The following is a 23,420-nucleotide window of genomic DNA, read 5'->3' as shown; positions in this document are numbered from 1 at the left end:
TCGCCCCGCCTCCCGGAGGCCGTCCACGCCCCGCCCTCTCCGGGGACCTCCCACGCCACGCCCCCTCCCGCCGTAACATCCCACGTCCGGCCACGCCCTGTTCCTGTCCTCGGCTCTTGGGTCCAGGGCCGCTCGCCCTGTCCTTCGAGCGCCGGCTGTGGGGGTCATCGCACAGCGACCTCGCGGCTCTAATTTCCTCCAGGTCCAGCAAGCTGGGCCTGGCGGTACTCCCAGGGCACCTGCCCAGTAGGTCTTGTTAAATGTGTAGTAGCCACCTATGGAAAGGTAAATGGAGGTAGGTGGAATTCATGTTAATGTGTGTGTCGAACGCGGTGTGCAGCGTGTAGGTAATCCGTGCACACAGTGTGAGCACATTGGCGCACTCCTTTGTTCACACGGGGTCTTTGGAGTCAGGGTGCAGCTCCGTGGTCCCGCTACGTGTCAGGTGCTCCGTGGGTCCACCCGAGGGAGCGGCACCGGGAACCAGAGGAGGAGGGGCTGCCTGGGTGTCCTCTGGGCACCTGGCTCTCCCTGTGGGCATGTTCGGCCCGTCCAGGCTGTTGGACAGCCAGGGCCATTGTCCCTTGACTGTCCCCAGATATGCCATGTCAATGCATGGGGCATCTGAAGGGCCCAGGCATCTGACCACTGCCTACCGTGGGCCCTACCCTCTGCAGTTCACCTGTCCACACACCTGGGGCTCTGGACAACACTCCCCTGCAGAGAGAGGCCTCACTTTCTTCCTTCCTTTTCAGCCCGACCTGAGAGCTGCTACCCACTGGTAGGAAGGAGACCCCCATGGTTGGCTTTCAGGTGTTCTTCTAGTGATGGTCCCCGGGGAGGAGTGCTTTCCTGGATCAGGGCGCTTTAGGGTGGTTGATTTTCCCCTTGAGAAACAGTGAGGAGGAGGGGGACCCTGGCAGGGGGTCCTCTTGTCCTGGAGACCCGTCTCCAAGTGGCCCCATCTGGAAACCCCTTTTTCTCCTGCAGCCCTGCACAGGGAGGGGGGCTTACTGGGTCCTTTGTCAAGCCCAGCCCCGGAAGCTTCACTTCCAGGATGGTGGACCTCAAAGCCCCGCCAGAGGTGCACCTGGCCCAGGCTGAGAAGTTGAAAAAGCAACAGTTTCACTTGAGGAAAGGAACAGTTGCCCAGCTCAGATAACAGAAGTGGAGGGAGGGCTCAGAGCGTCTGCCACCCGGCCGTGTGACTCGGTGACACTGAGGCTCTGGGAAGCCGGAGCAGCCCTCCCTGGACCCACTCACTCTCCTGCTCGGGGCCCTGCTCCTGCCGTGGGGCGGACGGCATGCTGACTCAGGAGGAGGCTAGACTTTTTTGCCCAAAGGCAAGTCAGGAAGACTACAGGGTTGGCAGGGTGCGGGTCCCCAGTGAAGATGCACGTCTGTGGGGAAGGGTGATCCCAGCTGTGCTGCACTTGAGTGGGGGTGAGTTGGTGACGTGTGGGAGCAACTTTTCCCTGGTATCCGGGGCAGGGCCAGGGGCGCCGGGGCTACTGACAGGTTTGGATCTTGGTGGGGGGACCAGGCTGGTCCCAAGTGGTGCGAGGACCCAGGGCAGCCTGTCCCTTGGGCCTTTGGGGCAGAGCCCTCCTGGGTGATCCCTCGACCTTCTCAGGTGTGGTCTGGAAGACACCTGGAGCTGGCGAGGCTGAACGAGCCGCTCCCAGGCCATCTGCAGAGCCAGTGCGGCCAGGGGCAGAGCTCGGTGCTCCTGACCCGCGGCCCAGCCTCGCCCTCCACACCTCTTAGCCCTCCTGCCCCACCGAGCCCCCAGATTCCCACTCATTCCTTAAGTGTTTCTAGGCACCTGAGCTGGGCAGGTGCTGGGGACAGAGCCAAACTGCCCAGAAGTAGCGGTGCTTCCTGAGGTGGGTGAGGCACACCAGCAGGAGCATTGTCTAGCCAGGACGAGCGTGGACAGCCCTGCAGGCACCGGCCCTCAACAGGGAGGGGCTTGTGCCACAGCAGCCTCTGTTTAGGGAGAACCCTGTACTAGCTCCAGTCCGGCCCTCCTTCCATGCGCCAGCTGGAACCTCAGCCTTGTTCCAGCCTCAGATTTTTCCAGTCTTGGGTTGAGGCCTCAGCGCTACAGGCGGCCACTTTGCTAACAACCGTGTGTGTGTGTGTGTGTGTGTGTGTGTGTGTGTGTGTTCTCCCCTGTTGCTGGATCCCAAGCTTCCTTCTTGATCTAGAGTGGTTTCTGCTAGGAAACTGAGGCTTGGGGAGTTCAGCCCCATGTCCAGCGTGTGTCTGCCAGCTGGTTGGCCTCAGAAATCCCACGCCTGGGGCAGGGTGGTCCTGTGGCCTGGGGCCAGGCTGTGTGGAGGTCCAGGACCTTGGCTGGAGGACCATGGCCCTGAGGACAGGGGCCTGAGCTGTCCACCAGGTGCTGCCACCCTGCCCGCCTCCTGCCCTCTGTTTTCCTCTCGACTTTGCCTCTCTCCCTCCCTTCCTCTCTCCAAGCCTGCCTCTTCCTTTCTCTCCTGGCAGGCAGATTGCAATCCAAACCTCTTGTTAACTCCCCTCTTCCAAGTTAAATATTACTCATAGAGATGAGCGCCTGCTGGGCAGTGCTGGGCCTGGAGGTGGACTGGCCTCTGGAAGGGGTTGAGCAGAGGCAGATGCTAGGCCTGAGCCAGGGAGGACCCTCCCTGTAGTCAGTGGAACAGCTGGTAGATCTGGGGCAGCTTGGGCACCCCAAGCCCCTCCCTGGGTCCCTCAGCCTCTGCTTGAAGTTACTAATGTGCCTGTTTATTTAACCCCCAGGCTGCAGCAGAATGGGCAGGGCAGTGGACAGTGGTTCCCTGGGCAAGGTGGGAGGGGCCAGGTGGGGTCCCCAAAGGGGCTTGGGATGGGCCAGGAGAGGGCCTTCTGCTAAGCCTGTCACTCCTGCCCTGTGCCAGGCTGGGGGTGGGGCTGGGAACAAAATGTTCAGAAAAACAGCCTCAGCTGCCCTACACCATTCCTCTTGTGGAGGCCTAGGGTGCTGTTGGCTCAAGGGCCTGGGATCCCCAATGGCTTACTCTCATTCACCCTGCCCCCCACAGGGAGTAGAGCTAGAGCTTAAAGACAGATGAGCCTTGCATCATCTGCCTACCCCCACTCATTTCCTTTCCACCACACTGACCTCTACCCCTCTGCATGGGCCCTGCCTCAGGGCCTTTGCACCTGCTCCCCCGCCCTGCCCAGAATGCTCACCCTTACCTATTTTAGAACTTTGCTTAGATGGATCTTGTGGGGAGCTCCTTGCCCTGGACTCATCACCCCAGCCTTGCACCCTAGTCTTCCTCCTAAGAACATGGACCCTGTCCAACAAAAACGACGTAGAGATTTCATCATCTCTTGCAAAGCCATAAGCTCTTGAGAACAAGAAGTCTCTTCTGCTGCTCTGTGCTTGCTATAGGTAGACACTGGGTAACCTTGATGGACAAACCAATTCTGTACTCCCACCTGGCCGGGGGGCTCCTCCCCAGATGCCGCGTCCCCTCTGGGTTATACCCCAGCTGCTCCTGGGCCTCTACCTGGGCAGGACAGGACAGGCTCACTGGCATTCAAACCAGGGGTCTCCCATGGGTCTTGAGGGCACCCCGGGTCAGGAGTGAAGGGCTGGGTGGAACAGTGCCATCCAGGCGCCTGAGCCCATGCACGAGCACTGAGGTGGGTGGGGGCTGGTGAGGAGTGGCTTCCCGCCAGTCCCGGGCTGTGAGCTCTCAGGGGAACCTTGTACCCTCCAGTGAGTCTTCCGCCCACCCCTCAGTCCCCAGGGGCCCTTGGCTTCCCTGTGCACTGTCCAGGCAGCGCCTGTGGACTGGGTGCTTCATTGGAAAAGCTGCGTCTACCCTGCTCTCTGGAGCAGAGCCTCCTGCCCTGGACACCCACTCTCAGGGCCTCTTTCCCACTGGGCCTCTGGGCCTCTCCAAGAGGGGCCTCCTTCCCAGCACTGCACCAAGATAGCCTTGAGGTGCTGCTCCTGAAGGCGGGGCTGGCCCGGCTGCACTTGCACCTGGTTGGTGACAGGGTCTCTGTGGACTCTGGAGACGGCCGCCCACCTGTCTGCCTCGTGCCCAGACCTGTGGGTGTTCCTGACGCTGTCAGACAGGCGAGTTGGGACCTCGTGCCTGAAATCAAGCAGGAGGCAGGAATGTGCGAGCCTGGAGACCAGCTTCCGTCAGGGCCGCTAGAGCAGCAGCCAGAGGAGAGCAGAGGGCCTGCGGACGTCCCCTCCCCTCCTGGGCAGGGCAGGACGGTGTGGCCCCGGCCAGAGAGCCCAGGGCCTGGCCTGCCCTCCTTTTGACCCCCAGCACCTGCTTTTGGGGCTAAGGCTTGGGGGGCACAGAACAAGCCCTGCCTAGGGGCAGGGCCAGCACCCCACCTGCAGGTGGCAGGCTGGGCAACGCACGGCCAGACTGGCTCTTCCACAGGCTCCTTGCCAGGGACCGTCCCTCCTGGCCACTCGGGACAGAGTTGTCTGAGCCGAGCTGAGGCTGCCAAGTCCTCTCCCTCATGTCAGCGGAGATCTCATGCCCAGCAAAACGTGGGTTCCTTCCTGCAGGGGGACCGGGAGGCAGGCAGCCCACCCTCCCACCCCTTCTGGTCACAGGGGTCCCCATCCTCCGTTTTGGCTGAGGGCTGGCCCCAGACTGGAACTACAGGGACAGCTAGATAAAGTGTGACCCCAACAGAGACGCAGGCTGCCTCCGGGAGACCTGGCCAGGTGAAGGACTGCAGCCCCACCCCAGCAGCCCGACCAGGACCCCGGGCGCCTGCAGAGTGACCTGCAGTAGTCTGGACCTCGTGGCCCAGGTGTTCTTGCAGCTTCACTTAAGAGGGCTGCATGCCCATGGGCACCTTGGCAGGTACCCGATGGGCCAGCCCCAGGCTGTCGCGACCCTGGCTGAGTCTGTGGGCCGCTCGGCCCCTGCCTTGTCGCCCCTCTCGGGAAGGAGTTTGTGATGAGGGGCATGGGAGCTTCCCAGGCTGGAGAGGCTGCGGCCTGGCGCCGGCCGGCCCCTCCTCCCTCTCTGCCAGGGCCTTCTGCGACTCCACGGGGCAGGGCAGGCGGCATGGCAGGGATCCCGGGTGGGAGGGCGGCCTCTTCTGGGTCAGACCCTCTGGGCCTGTGCCCTCTGCCAAGGGGCTCCGTCAGAGCCACTCCAATGGCACAGAGAAGTCTGGGTGCCGCCCCCCCAGCGCCTGACCCCTGGCCAGCAGGAGCCTTGGGGTCTTGACTTGGGGGAGCGAGGAGGTCTGGGAGGGGGTCCTGGAAGTTCTGCAGGCCCAGGCCCCAGGCAGCGCCTCAGAGGCTGGGCCGCAGGAAGGGGAAAGTGGCGTCATTGCCGCCTGGAATCTGCTGTTTGGAGGCGTCGTCATGGAGACCGGAAGGCTCAGGGTGGGTAAAAATAGCAAACCCAAGAGGGTGTAAGTTCCAAGAACCGGGCCTGAAAAGAGAGGAATACATGTTGCTGCTCAGGGGCGGCCGTGGCCTGGTGGGAGGGGGCCGCTCTGCTGCGGCCCTCGGCCACCGCCAGCTCACAGCTCGTGGTGTGGTGTTTCTGCCACCGCCCAGGCCCTGTCCCCCCTCAGGGTGTGGCCTGTGGACAGGCTCTCTGCAGGGGACGTCAGCACATCCCCTTTCCTTTGGAGGGGCACAGGAGCCTCCCAGAACAGGGACAGCTCCGCTGGGACCTTCCCTTCCTTGGAAAGGGGAAGTGACCGGCCTGTGGAGCTCGGCTTCCTGGCCCCTCCCCAGCTGAACCCAGGCCTCCAGGCTGCCTCTGCAGGCCAGTGGGCAAAGCTGTCTTTGCTCGGGCCCTGGGTGCACTTTTCCTGCCCTGACTGGAACAAGGAAGGACTGCCGCATGAGGAAAGTCCCCTTCACTCGCCTTACAGGGTGGTTTTCTTCAGGAGTCAGGATTTCCCCTCCAAGCCAGGCTGGGAGAAGCCTAGCCCCCAGAAATGCCAGCACATACTGCTGCACCACCCGGCAGCTAAATCCCCTGGACTCTGCTGTGTCCTCATGGGTCCCCCTCAGTCCCAGGCCACAGATGATGCAGCAGGCGGTGCAAAGGCCCTGGGCCCCTCTTCGCAGATGACCAGGGGTGGGAGGATCCCCTGCATCTCTGGACTGGGGCTGCCTCTAGCAGACAGTTAGTATCCCAGCACCTGGCAGGGCTTCCGGGGTGCAGAGGGAACCCCTGCTGGACAGTGTGGAATCTAGCCGTGCTTCTTCCCAGGGCAATTCCAGGTCCAATACCATTTGGCTCAGGACCTGAGGATGACCTAGGTGTGCTCACATGGCCAAGACCCCGGGGAGGGGCAGGTGGAGTGCCAGTGGGAGGGGAAAACCCATCCCCAGAGCGGGTGACTGTCCACCCTGGCAGCAGCTGGAGCCATTTCCTCTCTCCCTCCTGCTTCCTTCCTGAGGCTCTGCCCTGGTTCCCGGGGTGCCAAGTCCAGGGTATCTGGGAGGAGCTGCCCTCCCTGCTCTTTTGAAGACACCATTGTCTTCCAGTTGGGGGTTGGGGCCAGGGGCAGGCCCAGTCCCCGCCGACACACCGCGGGCCTCTCCTCTTGTGCCCTGATATCCCTTGGTTTGCAGTGGCTGGTGGCTGGTGGCTGGAAGGAGCGGGCAGGTGAGGGGCATGGAGCCTCACAAAGGGGGAGCTCGTCCCCCCAGAAGTAGCTGGCGTGCCTTATGTAATGAGTGAGCTCACTCAGAGGACCTGCCAGAACTGACGCAGGAGGGCGGGCGGGGCCTGCTGCCCAGGAGCCAAGTGTGGCTGAGACAGACCCAGGCCCGGCAGTGGTTCCTGGAGGGGAGAGGGGCTACTGGGCCAGCCTGGGGCACAAAGGCGGCCAGGGCATGGCCTGGGTCCTCCTGGGGGAGGGAGGACAGGAGAGAGGAGGGCAGGTGGTGCTGTGGCCAGGCCTGGGGTGCAGGGCATGGCCACGCCATTCTGGTCTCTCACCACAGAGGTGCTTCCCAAGCAGCCCAAAGCCCAGGCCCACCCTGCTCCCCCACCAGCCTGGCACCAGCAGGACCATGATGTTAGAGGAAGGGGCCCCTCCTAAGTCACCCAAGACCCTCCCCAGAGCAGCTCGGAGAGCCCTGGAGGGTGGGTAGAGGGCAGAGCCCTGCTGTGCTCTGCCCTCCTGTACGTCCTTCCACAGGACAGATGACCAGGGCAGATGCTCTCCGAGCTTGGCCCTGGGCAGGACTGAGCCCCCAGCCCTGTGGTTCCTGTTCTCTGGCTTCCCTGGTAGCGACTTAGCCCCACCCCGTGCTCCCCCTCCAGGCCCTTCCAGTGTGTGCAGCCCTGCAGCAGGCCAAACTCCAGGGGGACACCTGGGGCAGCTGGTGGGAACCTCCCCCCGGGGGAGGGACCCCACGTCCAGAAAGGAGAGGGAGCTTCTGGGAGGCTGTGAGAAGCCATTTGGCATTTCTTGGGGTCTGGGTGAGCAGCTCCTGTGGGCCTGGTAGCAAAGGTGGAGTGAGGGGCTGTTGCTGCTTCTCCCAAGGCACAGGGGCCAATTCTAGGGCTGGGTCACTGGCCTGCACAGTGCACATGGTCAGGGCCATGTCTGGAGAGGTTGGCAGCCCCTGGAAAGGACCCTGGGCCTGCTATGAAGTTGGAGAGTGGGAAGGGGTAGGGGCTGTTCTGGGCACAGGGCTGGGCCTGCTGAGAGCCCAGCCTGGGGCAGACCCTCTGGAAGGGCAGCCAGAGGTGAGTCGGGGGGGCGTGTCCTCCTGCGGATGGTGATGGGGCAGGTAGGAGTGGGGCTGCGACAGGGGCTGGACACCCAGGCATGATGTGCGGGTGGCTCTCAGGGCCTCCCCTGGCTGCCAGGAGGTGACGTGGGTGTGTCTGGAGGCAGGGCCTGCATGCAGGGACCCCCTGCCTCTTCCTGCCCTTCCTGCCCTGGGAACCAGTGGGCTGCTTGGGGCTGGCCCACAACACACACTTGTGCCCTCTTGGCAAAGCCGCCTGACAGCGCCCTGCTGTGGGCAGCTGCCCTGGGCCCCCAGTCCCTCAGGCACGGACTGTGCTGCACCCAGCTGGAGTGACTGGGGTGGAACCAGAGGAGGAACAGGCCTGGCACCGGGGCCCCCGGGCTGCGGCCTGAGAGTGCTGCCGTCGCTCCTGGCCGCGTGGCAGCCTTGGCCCTGCCTCTGCAGGAGCTGCCTGAGTCTCTCCTGCCCTGTGCCCTGGTGCTGCTCAGTGCCATGTGCCCAGCAGAGGGGCAGCAGAGAGGGCCAGAGGGTGCCCATGGTGCCCAGGCCCTGGCCTGGGTCTCTGCCCCTGCGCCAGGCAGCCTCTCAGCCCCACATCTCACACATGACCTCTCTAGCTGGCCTTGGGGCCCTCGCCTGGCAGAGTGCTGCAGGGCATAGGTGAGGCGGCCGCTCTGTGATGTGCACGGCATGGTCGGAGCCCCGGGCAGGCGGTAGCCAGCTAGGAGCACATTCCAGAGCAGCACAGGACACTCTGGAGCACAGGGTCCAGGGGTGGGGTGTGGCCGCAGGGCAGGGCCTCAGTTCTGCATGCAGCTTCTCCAGCCTGGCCTTGCCGAGTGTCCTGCTGGCTGTCCACAGGCCAGGACCTGGGCAGCTGGGTGGGGCCCCTGGTTCCCTCTCATTGTTTCTCCTGCTGCTACACCCTTGGCTTCTGAGGCCCCAGTACCAAAAAAACAGGGGTTGGGCAGGGGTCTCCACAGGGGAAGGGGCCCAAGAGCCAGCTTCCTCCCCCCGCCCAGTGCTAGGCTGAGCCCTGTCGCACCCTTGCTGTGGGTCCAGAGGTGGGCTGGCAGCCGTCTGACTCCTGGGACTGCCCGGCCCCACGTTTGGGCCTACAGAGTCTGGTGGCCCCATTGTCACCCACCGGGCTTGGCAGGAGCCCTCTGGGGAGTGGGCAGACAGGAGAGCGGGCTCCACTTGTCTTCCTTCCTGCTCGACTACTGGACAGGGGCAGGTCCGGGATGCTGCCTAGTGGGAGGGCAGGAGCTGGGGCACTGGGCTGGGCAGCATGGTCAGCGGCCAGCCAGCTCCTGCTGCAGTACGTTCGGCTCATTCTCTGGTTCCTACTGGCCACAAGGGCAGGACAGTTCACGGGCAGGCCCCTCTGAGAGGGGCCCACACAGCACTCCTGGGCTTCACCTAGGCTGACCCTAGGTGAAGTCAGGTCTGGGCTACATGTGGGTTGTGGGACCCATGGATGACCCTGAGCAGGTCCAGTTCTGGCACCATGGCAGGGGAAGCAGACGTGCACTCAGGCCATCTGAGCAAGTAGCCCTTGTAGGGCCATGTGGCTGACCCCACAGGAACTCCCAGCCAGAAGGTCCAGAAAGAAACCACAGGGAACCGGGCATGGTGGCCACACCTGTGATCCCAGTGACTTGACTCAGGAGGCTGAGGCAGGAGGACGGCAAGTTCAAGACTAGCCTGGGCAACTGAGTGAGACCCAGTCTCAAAATAAAAAGTAAAAGGGCTGGGGATGTCTCTCAGTGGTAGAGCACCCCTGGTTCATTCCCCAATACCCAAAAAAAAAAAAAAAAAAAAATTCCAAGCAGCATGTCAGCTCCATCCAGGAACTTTGGCAATTTTTGTTATTGTTCAATTTAAAACATTTTGTGATTTCCATTTTTATTCTTTTTTAATTGATGACTTATGCAGAGTGTGATTTATTTGTTTGTTTTGTTTTGTTTTTTTGGTACTGGGGATTGAACTCAGGGGCACTTGACCACTGAGCCACACCCCCAGTCCTATTTTGTATTTTATTTAGAGATGGAGTCTTGCTGAGTTGCTTAGCACCTCACTTTTGCTGAGGGTGGCTTTGAACTCGCCATCCTCCTGCCTCAGCCTCCCAAGCCACTCAGCTCAAAGTGTGTTTTGTCTTGCCCCAGACTGTGGTGTTTCTTTTGTGCGTTTCTTTGTTTCGTCATGGGATTATGAGTTCATTTTCCTTATTTATGTTTGGTTTAGAGTTCTGGCTTCTTTATTTGATTCTTACCAAGGAAAACCAGATATGTGGATAAAAGGAACAAGAAAAACCCAAAAAATTGGGGTAGCCTCAATATATCTGCAGGACCGCCCAAGCTCCTCCTTGTGGGCACCCTGTCCAGTGCTGCAGATCCACCTCCTTCAGTTCTTTCAGCTGTTCTTATTTCTCCATGTCTCTAGGTCACGTGCTCTTGCTGCTCTTTGAGATTTGGTGAGATGTAACTGAGGATGGAGGTGTGGCTCTTCCCCAGTGCCTTCCTCTCCATCTTACTTTCTTTTCTGTCTTCCCAAATCAATGATTTCATAATTTTTGTTAAGTAATCCCCGCTGTGTCAATTATGTAAGTGTTATTTACTACTGAAGCAAGTAGTGAAGTCTGCTTAAAATTTCCTTTTTGTTTTTCCTGGAGTTAATGTTTGCCTTGCTTTCTTTTTACATCTGCTGAGTTTTCTCTGGACCTACAGTTACTGCCTACTGCCTTTTCTAACAGGTGCACCACACGGTCACTTATATTCCACTGGCTCCATGTTTTGTAGAGACTCGGTCCTGCCTTGGTCTGTTTGTTCTCTCGGCTCCACACCAGGCTCTTGGGCAGGGTTTTCCATGTCTTCTTCGTGGACCAGACAGCCCATGTTGGCCTTAACTGCCAGGCCCAGCAGACCTGAAGCTACCCAAGGATTCCTGCTGACTGTCTGCTCCCCAATTCTAGCTCACAGCTGCTCAGACCAGCCTCTGCATTTCCAGCATCCCTCCCTGTGCACGTTTATGGAACACTTAACATCTCTTTTACACAGCATATCTGTCCTTGTGACTGTGCTTGGACTAGGAGGGGTCTATGCCATCTTGTTTGGAGGGTGGCACATGCGTGGTGTCCTCCTGTCCCCACAGGAGGACTCCCAACAGCCTCGGTAAAGCCTGCTCTGCAGCTTACACTCAGCAGGCTCCAGTGGAGGGTTCATGGACAATTTACGCCTCCTCGTGTAACATACACATATATATATATGGTTTATTTTAATCATATTTTGACACAGTCTTGAGCTTACAGGAATGTTGCAGGAACAGCAAAAGGACCTCTCACCCACAGTGCTTTTGAGAGTTAGTGGCCAAGATGATGCTCCACTGTACCCCAGAACAAAGATTCTTCTTACATACCCCAAAGGCTGTCCATGGCAGGGAGTGTGGGGACTCAGGCCCCACCCAGGGCTTCCGGGCTGTCATAGTAACATCCCTTGCAGTGGAGAGATCAGTCTGGTTGGGTCCACACATGGCACCAAATTACTCTGACCTCCTCGTCTCTGCCAGTCCGGAACATTCCTGGCTTTTCCCTGACTGCTGCGACTCTGGTACCTTTGAAGTTTCCCATCCAGTCCTGTGGAGAGTCCCCTGTTGGCTTTGTCTGAGGTGCCAACGTGGGAGCATGGCACCCAACGTGGGTCTTTGGCAGAAGAGTCTCAGAAGTGGACTGGGGCCACTCGCCCGCTCCATCAGGTATCCCCTGACCATGGACAGGGTCCACTTGTGCTGCAGAGTTGAGTGACATCTGCCGGGGTTGGTGGAGGTAGCCTGCTGGGTCCGCTCTGTGGCAAATAAGCATTTTGTGGGGGAAACACTGTTAAACCACGTGAGGAGCTCTCATCAGGCCTTTGGCTCATTAATGCACTTATCTGAGCAAACATTAAAATGTCTGTGGACCGTGGTTTTGTGGTGCTTTCTGTGGTCATGGCCTATCACCATCATTGCGCTCCCTAGTTTCTGTGGCTGATCTGGCAGGTGGAGCCCCCACAAGCCAGCTCCATGTCCTCTGCAGGGGACTCCTCATTCTTGGGCCCCTTCCTCTTGCTCGTCCACACTCGCCCCGGCCCCCAGGTTGGCTGTTCCCTGCAGGGCCCTAGCTGCCTTCAGGAGAAAGGGAGGCAGAAGCCAGGGTCTGGGTCCGGCTGAAGTCCTTGCCTCTGGTGTCCCTCCTCTTGAGGACAGTATGTCAGCACAAACCCATGTTTACATCTCCCTTTGGTGTGTGAATGCAGACCTGAGATCTCGCGGGTGTGGCCAATTCAGACCCAACCCTGTAGGGCTTATTTTTCTTTTTCTGTATTTTTTAAAAAATATTTTTGGTTTTAGATGGACATAATACCTTTATTTATTTTTTTAATTTAAATTTTTTTTAGTTGTCAATGGACCTTTATTTTATTTATTTACTTATATGCGGTGTCGAGAATTGAACCCAGTGCCTCACACATGCCAGGCAAGTGCTCTCCCACTGAGCCCCAGCCCCAGCCCTCTCTCTCTCTCTCTCTCTCTGTATTTTGAACGTCTCTAACAGTGAGAAATCTGACCCTGGTCACACGTCATGCATTTCCTTATTTGGTCACCCCCACGTGAGATCAGTCGCCCTGCTGTGATGTGCCCCCACCTTGGGGCGCTGTCCCTGGGAGTGGCACCGAGACAGCTGTGGGCCCAGGTCTCTGCAGAGGCCCAGGGGTAGGAGGCTGCTCCTCACTCCTTGGAGCTGGCCCCCACCTGTGCTTCCCGGGATCACCTCCCAAATACATCACTCGCTCTCAGATCTTGGTCTCAGGGTCCGTTTCCGGTGGGACCCAAACTCAGACAAAAGTCTTCTCAATTTCTATGAAGCTCGTGTTACTGGGGCCATCTTTTCTTCATCTTTGAAGTGGACGATGGTGGCTTGCTGCTGACTACTACCTGTATCTTCCGCGTGCCCTGTGGGAGGGGGTGGGGCAGGGCACAGGGCTGAGAGGAGCAGTGCCCTCTGTGGCGGGAAGGTGCGGGTTGGTGGCCTGACCCTCACAGAGCACTTCTGCAGCTGGGCCTGCACCTTTCCAAAGCTGGGGTGCCCCTTAGACTGGCAGCTCCCACGTCTCCGATTCCAGAGTGCTGTCCGGTGCAACTCCAAGCTGCTGGCCTTTTAGGCTTGGGGGCTCAACTCCAAGGTCAGCCCCGCAGGAAACCTGAAGCCAGCCCCCCGCCCATGTCAGGCTGCTCAGGACTGGGTGACCTCGCTCCTGTCCAGGCAGCCTGTCACTGGGTAGTCAGTGTCCCACACCAGAATAGAAGCCACATGGGCCAGAACTTGGTTCCTTCCCAAGGGTGCAGCACCTGGCTCACACCTGCATGGTGCTTATGGGAGATGGAACAAATGTGTCAGCAGCTGCCGGAGCTCACTGGTGTGGCCAGGGCCTGAGCAGCAGGGTCTCTGCCAGCCTGCGGGATGGGGTTCTTGTGGCAGGCACCAGGTCAACCCCACTCCACTCTGTGCCTGTGGCCTGGACCCTCCACCTTCTGATGTGGTGGCCTGGACTATGGCATCAGTGGGCCACAGGCCAGAGCAGCCACAGGCAGGATGGAGAAAGGAAGGTCAGCAGATGGAGCACCCTTGGGTGCAAAGGGAAAGCAGGGCCCTGCCGGCTCCATCCCAGCTGCCTGGACCCTTGGATGCTCTGGGAACGCCAGCATCTTGGAGGAGGAGGCCTCAGAGGCCAGCATGAGGCCTTGCCCACCCTGCTGCCCAGAGCCCTTCAGTCCGACTGACCCCTCCCACACACATCCTGTGCCCAGCATCTTTACTCTCCTGCGTACCCATGGCTGCTTCGTGGGTTCTGCAACTTGCTGCCGTTTGCCTGGACCTGCAAAGCCAGAGGGACCAGGAGTGCAGCATCTGCATGGGCTCTGGCTACTGGAGCCAGTTCTCAAGGACCTCCTGAGGTAAGAGCCGGAGAAGCTCCTTGCTTGATTGGAGACTTGTCCCAGTGGCTCTGATTCTAGTTATCTTCTTTGAATTACAATGTATTTTTTCAGTAGTGGGTACTGAATCCAGGGGCACTGTGCGGCTGAGCCACATCCCCAGCCCTTTTCTAATTTTTAATTTGTGAGACAGTGTCTCACTAAGTTGCTGAGGCTGGTCTGGAACTTGCACTCCTCCTGCCTTAGTGTCCTGGGTAGCTTCCCCTATAGGTGTGCACCATTGTGCTTGTCTGGATCATGATCTTCCTGAGCTGTAGGGAATTCAAATCCAGATGGAAGGAGATGATTCCCTCAGTCATGTTAACTTTTGGGGGGTCTAAATGTGAGCCAACAAAACCTTCTCTAAGAAAAATAAGTCCCTTTTCTTGTTTTAAAAACACCCCTTTTCAGGAAACAGTTGTCTGGTCAGTTTTCTTACATGTGAGCACACAGAGATGCTTGTGGTGGGGACCGGGCACGGTTGGGGCCAACAGTGTAGGGGAGCAGCAACTCTGACAAGGAGGACACTCCCCAGGCTCCTGCTGGGCCAACACAGGGACCTAGAGTGGGCTCCTGTGTGTTTGGTGGGAAGCCATCCAGGTTTCAGACTCGAGACCACACCCTAAATCTGGAGCCCTGACTTGGGGTCACCCACTGATTTAGGCTGTCCAGACACCTGCCCCTGGCACAGGGAACCTGAGGCCTGCCCAGGAATCCTTGCCAATGCCCCAGGGCAGGAGCTGTGCCTCAGGAGTGCCGGATTGGGGCCCTTTCCAGCTTCCGTGGGGGAGGAGAGAGCTCCAAGCTGAAGTGAGTGTGGCTCGAGGGTCTGGTCTTGTTGGGAAAGGCACCACTGTCGGGTGGAACTGTCCTTTGTCTCAGGTGAGCCGAGCCAGACCCGTTTGCCCCTCCACTGCACGTGGTCTCCTCTGGGGCCACCAGAGAGCTTGTTCAGCTTTGCTCTCCCTCCTGGCCCTTTCCACTTGTCTCTCCTACAGCGTAGGAGGGATGAAAAGAGCCGTCTCAATCTAGTCACACCCTGAGTGCCTGACAGATGCAGGCTGCAGAGTGAGGGTCACATTAGCTGCTGGCTTCAGGCACACTGAGGCTGGACTCAGAGCTGGTCTGGCGATGCTAGTGGAGGCCCCAGGGAGAGGCAGTGCTGGTGAGCACAGGGCTCTCAGCACACAGAGCCAAGTCCCAAGGACCCTTTCCTGAGTAGCACTGGGACCAGGGGTCAGGCGCTGCCGGTGGCTGTGTGGTGGGAGCCAGCACCATGGTGGTCCATGCTGTCTGCCAATCACCCTGTGGGATGGGTCTTCCTGCATCTTATTTTCTTCAGATCAGGTCGTGGTGTCCCTGGGTGCTAGGATCCTAGCATGTGTAGTGTCCCCACATTGTCTTAGTGTGGCATTCCTTCCTGCGTTGGATTCCAGGTCCTGGTCCTATTTGGACCATGTGTTAGGTGGCATCCCTTCTGAGTGCGCAAATCCAGCATGTGCTTTGGGTATCCTCATGGTGCAGGGGCCTCAGCTGAGCCTAGCTGCATGGCCTCCCTCTGGAGAGGGGACCCTGTGGTGTATACACCCCGTGGCATCCCCGCCGTGCCGCGTGGGATCCCCGCAGTGTTTCCCGACTTTCCCTTCTGGTGCGGTCCCTGGAGCTTGTCCCGTGGCGGGGCCCTTGAGCCGGGGGTCCCAGCGAGTGTCGCACGACGACCATCCAGCAGAAGCCCCGGGACCTGCGATGGCAGCTGTGCAGACCAGTCCTGGCCGCTCCTTAGTTGGTCTGCGGTTGTGGCGGGGGCCCTGTGGGTTTCTGGGCCTCGGGGCGGCGGCGGGATAGGCACCTTCCCAGCCGCGCAGGAAGCGGCCTCGGCCGGAAGGGGGGCCCCGGGCGCCGCCGCTGCCAGCGGCCTCCGGTGGGCGGGGCCGAGGGGGCCGAGCGGGGCCGAGCTCTGGGCGGGCGGGCCCGAGTGGAGCCGAGCGGAGCCGAGGTGCGGGTGGGCGGGGCCAAGCTCGGCCGACTCCGGGCCGGGCGCAGCCGAGCGCGGCCGAGCAGAGCCGAGCCCGGGCGGGGGAGCGCGCGTTCCTGGAAGAGCCGGCCGGGAGCGGGTCGCATTCTTGGCCGGCGCTCGGGCCGAGGCGGACGCACGGCAACAAACAGCGCGGGGGCGGGGCGGCGCGGGGCGGGGCGCGGCGGCGCGGGGCGGGGCGGCGCGCGGCGGCGTGAGCTCAGCGCCGGGCGCTCAGTCCGAGCCGGAGCGAGCCGCCGGGAGGATGTGCGCCGAGCGCGCCGAGCCCCGCGCCGCCGCCGCGCTCTGAGGCCGCGGGCCAGAGGCGCCTCCGCCGCCCCGGGAGCCGCGCGCGCGGGCCGGCGGGCGGCCGGGAGCCGGCGGGCGGGCGGGCGGCCGGGGGCCGGCGCGGGCGCGACGCGGCCGGCCAGCGCCGCCGGGACGAGCCGGGCGGGCGCCGCGCGGTGGGAGGAGCGGGGCGGCGGCGGCGCGCCGCGCGAGGACGGCCCGGCGGGCCCCGCGCCCGCGCCCCCGCTCCTCCCGGGCCCCTCGGCCTCCGCCGCCGCGGCGATTCGCGCCTCGCGGCGCCGGCACCTGCCCGCGCGCCCCCCGCGAGCCCCGGGCCCGCGAGCGTTGGCGTTGGCGTTGGCGGCGCGCGCAGGGGCATGCCCCGCGCCTAGAGCCCGGGGGGCGCGCGGGGGGCGCGCGGGGGGCCCGGGTGGCGGCGGGCGCGGCGCAGGGCGCGTGGATGTGGCGCCGGGCCCGGGCGGCGGCGGGCTCCAGCGGCGGGACCCCTTCGCCCCGCCCGCCTTCGCCTTCGCGCCCCCGGGCGAGGCCGAGGCCGCGGCCGTGATCGGCCGGGAGCCGACGGCGGGGGGCGGCCGGGGCCGGGGCCGCGGGCGCCGCCGGGGCGCGCGGGGCGGCGGCGGAGGCCGCGGGGGCCCGGGCGCGCGGGAGCGGGAGCGGCCCGGGGAGCCCGAGCGCGCCATGGAGGCAGCGGCGGGTGGCCGCGGCGGCTTCCAGCCGCACCCGGGTCTGCAGAAGACGCTGGAGCAGTTCCACCTGAGCTCCATGAGCTCGCTTGGCGGCCCGGCCGCCTTCTCGGCGCGCTGGGCGCAGGAGGCCTACAAGAAGGAGAGCGCCAAGGAGGCGGGCGCGGCCGCGGTGCCTGCGCCGGTGCCCGCGGCCGCCGAGCCGCCGCCCGTGCTGCACCTGCCCACCATCCAGCCGCCGCCTCCCGTGCTGCCCGGGCCCTTCTTCATGCCGTCCGACCGCTCCACCGAGCGCTGCGAGACCGTGCTGGAGGGCGAGACCATCTCGTGTTTCGTGGTGGGCGGCGAGAAGCGCCTTTGCCTGCCGCAGATCCTCAACTCCGTGCTGCGCGACTTCTCGCTGCAGCAGATCAACTCGGTGTGCGACGAGCTGCACATCTACTGCTCGCGCTGCACGGCCGACCAGCTGGAGATCCTCAAAGTCATGGGCATCCTGCCCTTCTCCGCGCCCTCGTGCGGGCTCATCACCAAGACGGACGCCGAGCGCCTGTGCAACGCGCTGCTCTACGGCGGCGCCTATCCGCCGCCCTGCAAGAAGGAGCTGGCGGCCAGCCTGGCGCTGGGCCTGGAGCTCAGCGAGCGCAGCGTCCGAGTGTACCACGAGTGCTTCGGCAAGTGCAAGGGGCTGCTGGTGCCCGAGCTCTACAGCAGCCCCAGCGCGGCCTGCATCCAGTGCCTCGACTGCCGCCTCATGTACCCTCCGCACAAGTTCGTGGTTCACTCGCACAAGGCCCTGGAGAACCGGACCTGCCACTGGGGCTTCGACTCCGCCAACTGGCGGGCCTACATCCTGCTGAGCCAGGACTACACGGGCAAGGAGGAGCAGGCGCGCCTGGGTCGCTGCCTGGACGACGTAAAGGAGAAGTTTGACTATGGCAACAAGTACAAGCGGCGGGTGCCTCGGGTGAGTGTCCCCAGCCTGGGAACAGGGAGGGTGCTCTGGGTGGGGTCCTGCTGGGCTGGGGCCTCTGTCCTCCCAAGACAGGAGTCTGTGCTGCTGCCTTACCTTGCCATGTCTCAGGGATTTGTTTTAAGGAAATTTGGGGCAGTGTCAGTGACCCTATTGGTGGGGCCACACGGTCAAGGAGGAAGGGTCTCCTGCCTGGTGGGCTTGTCCTCAGGGCTAGCCTGAATGGAGGCTTGGTGGTCAAGCCTGGTGAGTGGAAAAGCCTCCCCAAGCCCTCAACCATGGCCTGAATAGGTTGGGCCTTGACTAGTCCCATGAAGAGGCTTTGGGAAGTCCAGTGGACTGGACTCAGGTGCAGGTCCCCACTGGAGCCCCGAGTGTTCAGATAGGGTTGGGGCAAAGTCTCCCAGACTCATCCCAGAAGTCTCCCAGATCTGCACAGGGGTCCTGCAGTCCCCAGCACACAGCCTGGTTTGGTCCCCAACTCCCCTGAAGTATGGGACCTGGACACAGAAATGAAGCTAGGCACCATCTGCCATGTAGGTGCTGAGACTTGGTGACTGCAGCCTTGTGCCCTGAGTCCCTGTGGTCGTGGGCCCCCAGGTCTCTCCCTGGAACACACAGACTGGTGTGCAGGGCTGCCCACCCAGGCCCGTTGTTTGTGTGGAGTCTCTGGGCAGCTCCTGGCTACTTGATGCTGAAACTGTTTGCTGGGTCCACAGGAACTTTCTGTAGCACAGTCCTGAGTATTTGTAACTTTTAAATATCCTGGCTTATTAAACCGCACACACAGAATGCTGCATTGGCTCAGCTATTCTTGGGAGGCCTAATTAATTCAGCTATTGCATCAAACTTTTTTTTCTAAATCTGTGAATAGATGCTGCAGCCCGGTTTTCTCTGGGCGCCCCTCCAGCAGAGTGTCAGAGTTGTGGGGGAGGGGCTGTGAAGAGGGCCTGCAGAGTGTGCTGTGTGCTGTGTGTTGGTGGCGGGAGTGGTTCTCTCCTGGCGAGGCCAGTGCCCAGGTGCAGCTGTCTGCAGCCCCAGCAGGCTGGTGGCCCTTCCTTTCAGAAGGGAGTTGGCTGTGGAGTTCCCGGAGAGCAGGGTCTCTTTGGGGTGCCTGTGCCCTCACCCGCCTGAGTGGGCTGAGGCCGCCACGTGTGCGGGCCGTGGGGCGGGTCCCGCTCTGGCAGAGCCGGCTGACTGGTGAGGCCCAGCTGCTGGGAAGGCTTCGCCAGTTTCCAGAGTGGGAGTGAGTGCAGAGGTCGTGTCTGAGCAGGGCGTGTCTGCGTTTGTTTTTGTTGACTCTGGTCGTGTGTGTATTGATGGTCTATCTTCTGGGCTTTGCAGGGCCAGCAGGGCCCTCTGTCCCAGCTGCTGCCTGGGGGTCGCTTCAGGTCTCCCCTCCCTTGCAGCCAGCCCTGGGGTCATGGTTGCAAGTGCCCTGGTTGCAGGAGGGCCAGTGCTGCTGGGGGGAGGAGAATGGCACCCTGGGCCATGGTTATAGGGACAAGGTCTGGACGCTCTTCTGGGGTCATTTCAGGATGCTTGAAGCTGTCCTTTCCCATGAGTGCTCGCTGGGCAGGGCTCTGGTGCTTCATTCACTGATTTAAGAGAGATTCCTCAAAGTGAAGAGGAGGACCTGGTGTGACTGAGGTTTCCAGGCTGCAGTGACAGCCCTGCCCCTGCTCAGGCAGGGGTGGCCTGGGCCTGGGCCTGGGCCCGGGTGGCTCCTGCATGCCTCCCTCCCCCCGCGGGGCACTCCCAGCCTGCGTGCCCTGCTCTGCTTTCAGCTCAGAGCTTCTGTGGCTCTGGGACCTGCGGTTGGGGGTCCTGCTGTGCAGAGCACTCCATGTCCCCCAGCAGCCATGTGGTGCTTGTCTGTGACAGTCGGGTGCCATGTGGAGAGGGGTTCAGGTCGAGGGGGCGTGGACGCGAGGTTGACCAGGCGCTGCGTGTCCTGGAGGGAGGCCCACTCCTGGCCCTCCCTGCCGGCTCCTCCCACTCGCCTCTGGAAAGCCTATTCATGGGTGTGTTTTGATTTCTTCACTTCCTTTGTAGCTTATTTTAATATTTTTGATCTACTGAGGAGGAGGGCAGGAGGAACAAAGAACGTACTGGAGCTCTTCGCAGGGGCTGCTGCTCCTGGGGACCTTGGGGCCCTGCTGACGGCATGAACTGAAATTCCTCCTGGTGTTGGTGGGAGGTGGGCGGGATGGGACTGGGTCCCTGCTTCTCTGTGCCAGGGCGGGTGAGGTTGGCGCAGTCCTGTCTGCTTCGCCATGGCCTGGCCGAGGTGGTACTGTGGTTCCTGTGCTCCACTGGGTCGGGGTGTGGGGCTCCAGCTTTGAGCCAACCCCTGGGCAGGCAGCTGTGCCTTGGCACGTTGTAGGTGTGACAGTGAGCACGGCTGGTGGTCTTCCTCGGAGACAGAAACTGCCCACTCTTGTCTGCTGGCTGTCAGGCTCAGCTTCCTGCTGGCGTGGCTTAGAACACACAAGCTTCCTGGGCGCTCGGTGAGCCACTTGTAGGGCTCCCATGGCTGCCGTCCTTGGCATGTGTCCTGCAGTGAGCCTGCCCAGTGAGGAGCCTCTTGGGGTTGGTCTCACATTCCTCCTCTGTCCCTCACTGGCTGTGTGACCTTGAGTGAGTTGCTTAACCTTTCTGGTGCACTTGCCTTGTGTGGAAATGGGGGCTAATACTTCAGTGATCCTGGGCGTCAGGTGTCGCTTTGCTGCTGGCGCAGGAGGTGGATGGGAGCCTCCCAGCCGTCCCCACCGCTTCCGCCTGACGGCTCCCTCTTGCTCGCTCAGTCTTCCTGTCAGCCTAGATTGCTGTCTGAGAGGGAGACGGTGGGGGCAGTTTGCGCTGCCTCTTGGCTTGCTGCCTGGGACGTGGCTGCTGTCCCACAGACAGCGGTGCTGTGCCTAGGGCTGCCCTTGTCCCCTGGGCTGGCGTGGGTCTGCCCCGTGGGTGCTGGAGAAGGCCAGAGACCCGGCCCTGTGGCCACGCACCTTCTGGTGGCCGAGGCAGCCCGGCTCCTGACCGGTGCCTGTGTCCTGCGAGCTGGCCTGCTGGCGGGCCTGTCGTGACTCCTTGTCATCCCTGGTGGTTGGCGTGGCCGACGTGCAGGTGGGAGACCACGCTGTGGATTGTCTGACTTCCTCAGCGGGACGTTTTTGCCTTGGTGCCCACCCCAGCCCCGGGTAGCGTTCCAGCCTCAGTGAACGTGAGTCCTGCGGTGTGTTTGCTCTCAGCTGACCTGTGGGGAGGCAGCCTCAGGGTGCGGACCCTCTGCCACCTGGCCCTTGCTTCTGCACAGCCTCCAGGGTGGACTGTGAGTGCGCCTCCGACTGGGCCTCCTTGGGACTCCGGTGTTTGGAAGGTGGCGCCTCTGTGCTCCCCACCCTGAGGCTGGGCCCTGGCCCAGGAGCCCCTGTGGGAGGAGGGGCCTGGGGTCTGGTCTGGTCACCAGCTGAGGGCTCCAGAGTGAAGTCCAGCAGGGTCTTTTCAAAGGGAGGACAGTGGCTTGAGAGTGGCTGCAGGCTCAGCCTGCACCTGGGAGCCAGCTGTGTGCAGCAGGGGAGCTGTGGGCCAGTGCCACCCTTGCCTGCCCACTCCCACCGGCACTTTGGGGAGCTGGGGGCAGGGGTGGTGGAGGACCCGTCTCGGTCCCCTGCTGTCGCCTTGGAGTCTGTTGGCCCGGGCTTCGGGGAGTAAGGTCGTTGGCAGCGTGACGCGTCTGGTTTCCCAGCCTCCCTCAGCCGGTTTGTGTAATGTCTGTCTGAGTGTCGCGTAAGGGCAGACAGGATGTGGAGCCTGAGGAAGTCTGGGTGAAGTGTGAGCGGGACCCCGCCCGGAGCCGTGTGGGGCGCCCGCCCGGCCACACCGCTGCCCCCGGCCACACCGCTGCCCCCGGGCTGGAGGTGGCGGCTCTGGGCCCGCGCCCTGGCTGTCTGGCAGGAGGTGTCCGGCTGCCGGACTCTGTGGCAATAATGTGTCTCTTTCTAAGGATTGCGAAAGTTTAGGGAGGGTTTCTCCACTGGAAGTTATGCAAGTTTCAACTGAAATGTTTTTAAAAAGTTTCTTTGTTTTGAGTCAAAATACAGAGGCTGGATTACTTCCGGGAGAGCTGAGAGGAGCCCCGAGTTCTGGCCTCCAGCCCTGGGGGAAGGGGGTAGGTGGAAAGGGACGGGGGCTGTTGGGTGGGCGCTCTTGGTGCCGTGGCCTCACCTACAAGGTTGGGAGCTGGTTAGGGTTGGTGTGGCCACCCTGATCCTCTCCATCTCCGGGAGGCTGTCCTGCCTCTGGACAGGTGCTTGCAGCAAGCAGGGCTCTGGGTCCTGGGCGCCCTGGGGTGGGTCCCCTCCTGCTTCAGACCCTCCTAGCTTGCATCCTCTTACCCTCTGAAGCAAAGGACTAAGCTTCAGGTGGGTTTGAGGTGGGCCGTGGAGAAGGGCCAGCGTGGACGGGCGCTCTGCCTTTGCAGAGGTGCCCGCTCTCTGGAGTCTCGTAAAGGGGCCTTGGCACCAGCCTGGGCGACAGCTGGGGCTCTGGCTGGCACTTGGCGTCTTTATCTTCTGACTTCACCCTTGGCTTTTGCAGACTTAGAGTGGGTGGCTGGGGTCTCCTGACTGCCTGTGGCTTGCTGTCAGCGCAGGGCCGCGTGGAGGGTGGGCGCAGCTGCGTCCTAGTTCTGGAGCTGGAACAAGGGCAGGCCAGGGGCCGTGCGGTCGCTGCGCAGGCTGGCGGCTCCGTCTTGGAGGAGCGGAGGTCCCGGCTGTGTCCTTCCTCCGCCCCTTCTGTGTTTGGAAGGAAGCAGTTCACTCAGGTTGGACGTGGGGACACGGCCCTGGTTCCCGGTTGGAGTGCTCGGAAAGCTCTGGAATGTTACGCTTGGCTGGTGCCTGAGTGCTGGTGTTCTTCCCAGCCTCCTCTCCCTGGCTGTGGCTTCTACTGGAACTTCCGCTGGTCACTGTGAAAGAAGCAGCTTGTTGGGAGCGGCTCCCTGTGACTCCCACTGCCACGCTTGTTCCAGGACAGCACAGTGGCAGCCTGGTGCCCTGGCGATCCCGGTGCAGGAGGCGGCTCTGCTGGGGTGAGCCGGCGTCGCCTTTGTCAGAGGGTCAGCCGCTGTCCCCAGGATTGCAAAGCTGGCTTCATACCAGGGCCCGAGGGAGGTGAGGGTCTCATGGAGCTGACCAGATGCGGGTGTGGCCCTTTCCTCCCTGATACCCAAGAGCCACGTGTGTGAGGTGGCCACATGGGCTTCCTGAGCAGTGCAGCGGGATGGCGCTGCCCGGGGAGTGCCCAGCAGGTGTCCCTTGGTAGCAGGGCAGCTCCTGGCTGACCAGACTGCCCCCTTTGGAGAGTCCCTGGTGATGCCGTGGTCCCTCAAAGCCCTGGTGTTGGGTCCACACAGGCGTCTGCAGTGGGCCTGCTTCCGTGCCGGTGGGGGTGCCAGTGCTGCTGCAGGTGTTCCTCTGAGTACTGTGCTGTTCGCCCACAAGGACGTCCGTGCTCAGAGCAGGGCGTGCTGGGCAGGCAGGTGGGCACAGGCACCTCTGTCCAGCTGTTGGGGTGGCCGGCTCTGCAGACCCCACCCAGAGTAACATGGAAGCATCTGTACTTACTGTGGATTGTGTCTTTGCCTGTAAGCAGAGCAGTGCTTAGTCTGTTTCATGAGCGAGGCCC

The 23,420-nt window shown here is 61.8% G+C and overlaps 1 protein-coding gene across 3 annotated transcripts in view; it reads left to right on the top strand.

Annotated features, from left to right (window-relative positions):
• Positions 1-16,717: 16,717 nt before the first annotated feature.
• Positions 16,718-23,420, top strand: part of Ski (SKI proto-oncogene) — a 52,788-nt gene continuing 46,085 nt past the window's right edge. For all 3 annotated transcript variants that reach the window (XM_047549881.1, XM_047549873.1, XM_047549867.1), the window contains exon 1: positions 16,718-17,726. In XM_047549881.1, the coding sequence (XP_047405837.1) occupies positions 16,758-17,726 (969 nt within the window). In that variant the 5' untranslated portion in view covers positions 16,718-16,757. The remainder of the gene's footprint in view (positions 17,727-23,420) is intronic.

Source organism: Sciurus carolinensis, chromosome 1, assembly GCF_902686445.1.
Source record: "Sciurus carolinensis chromosome 1, mSciCar1.2, whole genome shotgun sequence".
Taxonomy (NCBI): Eukaryota; Metazoa; Chordata; class Mammalia; order Rodentia; family Sciuridae; genus Sciurus; species Sciurus carolinensis.
This window is presented reverse-complemented; position numbering and strand designations above follow the sequence as displayed.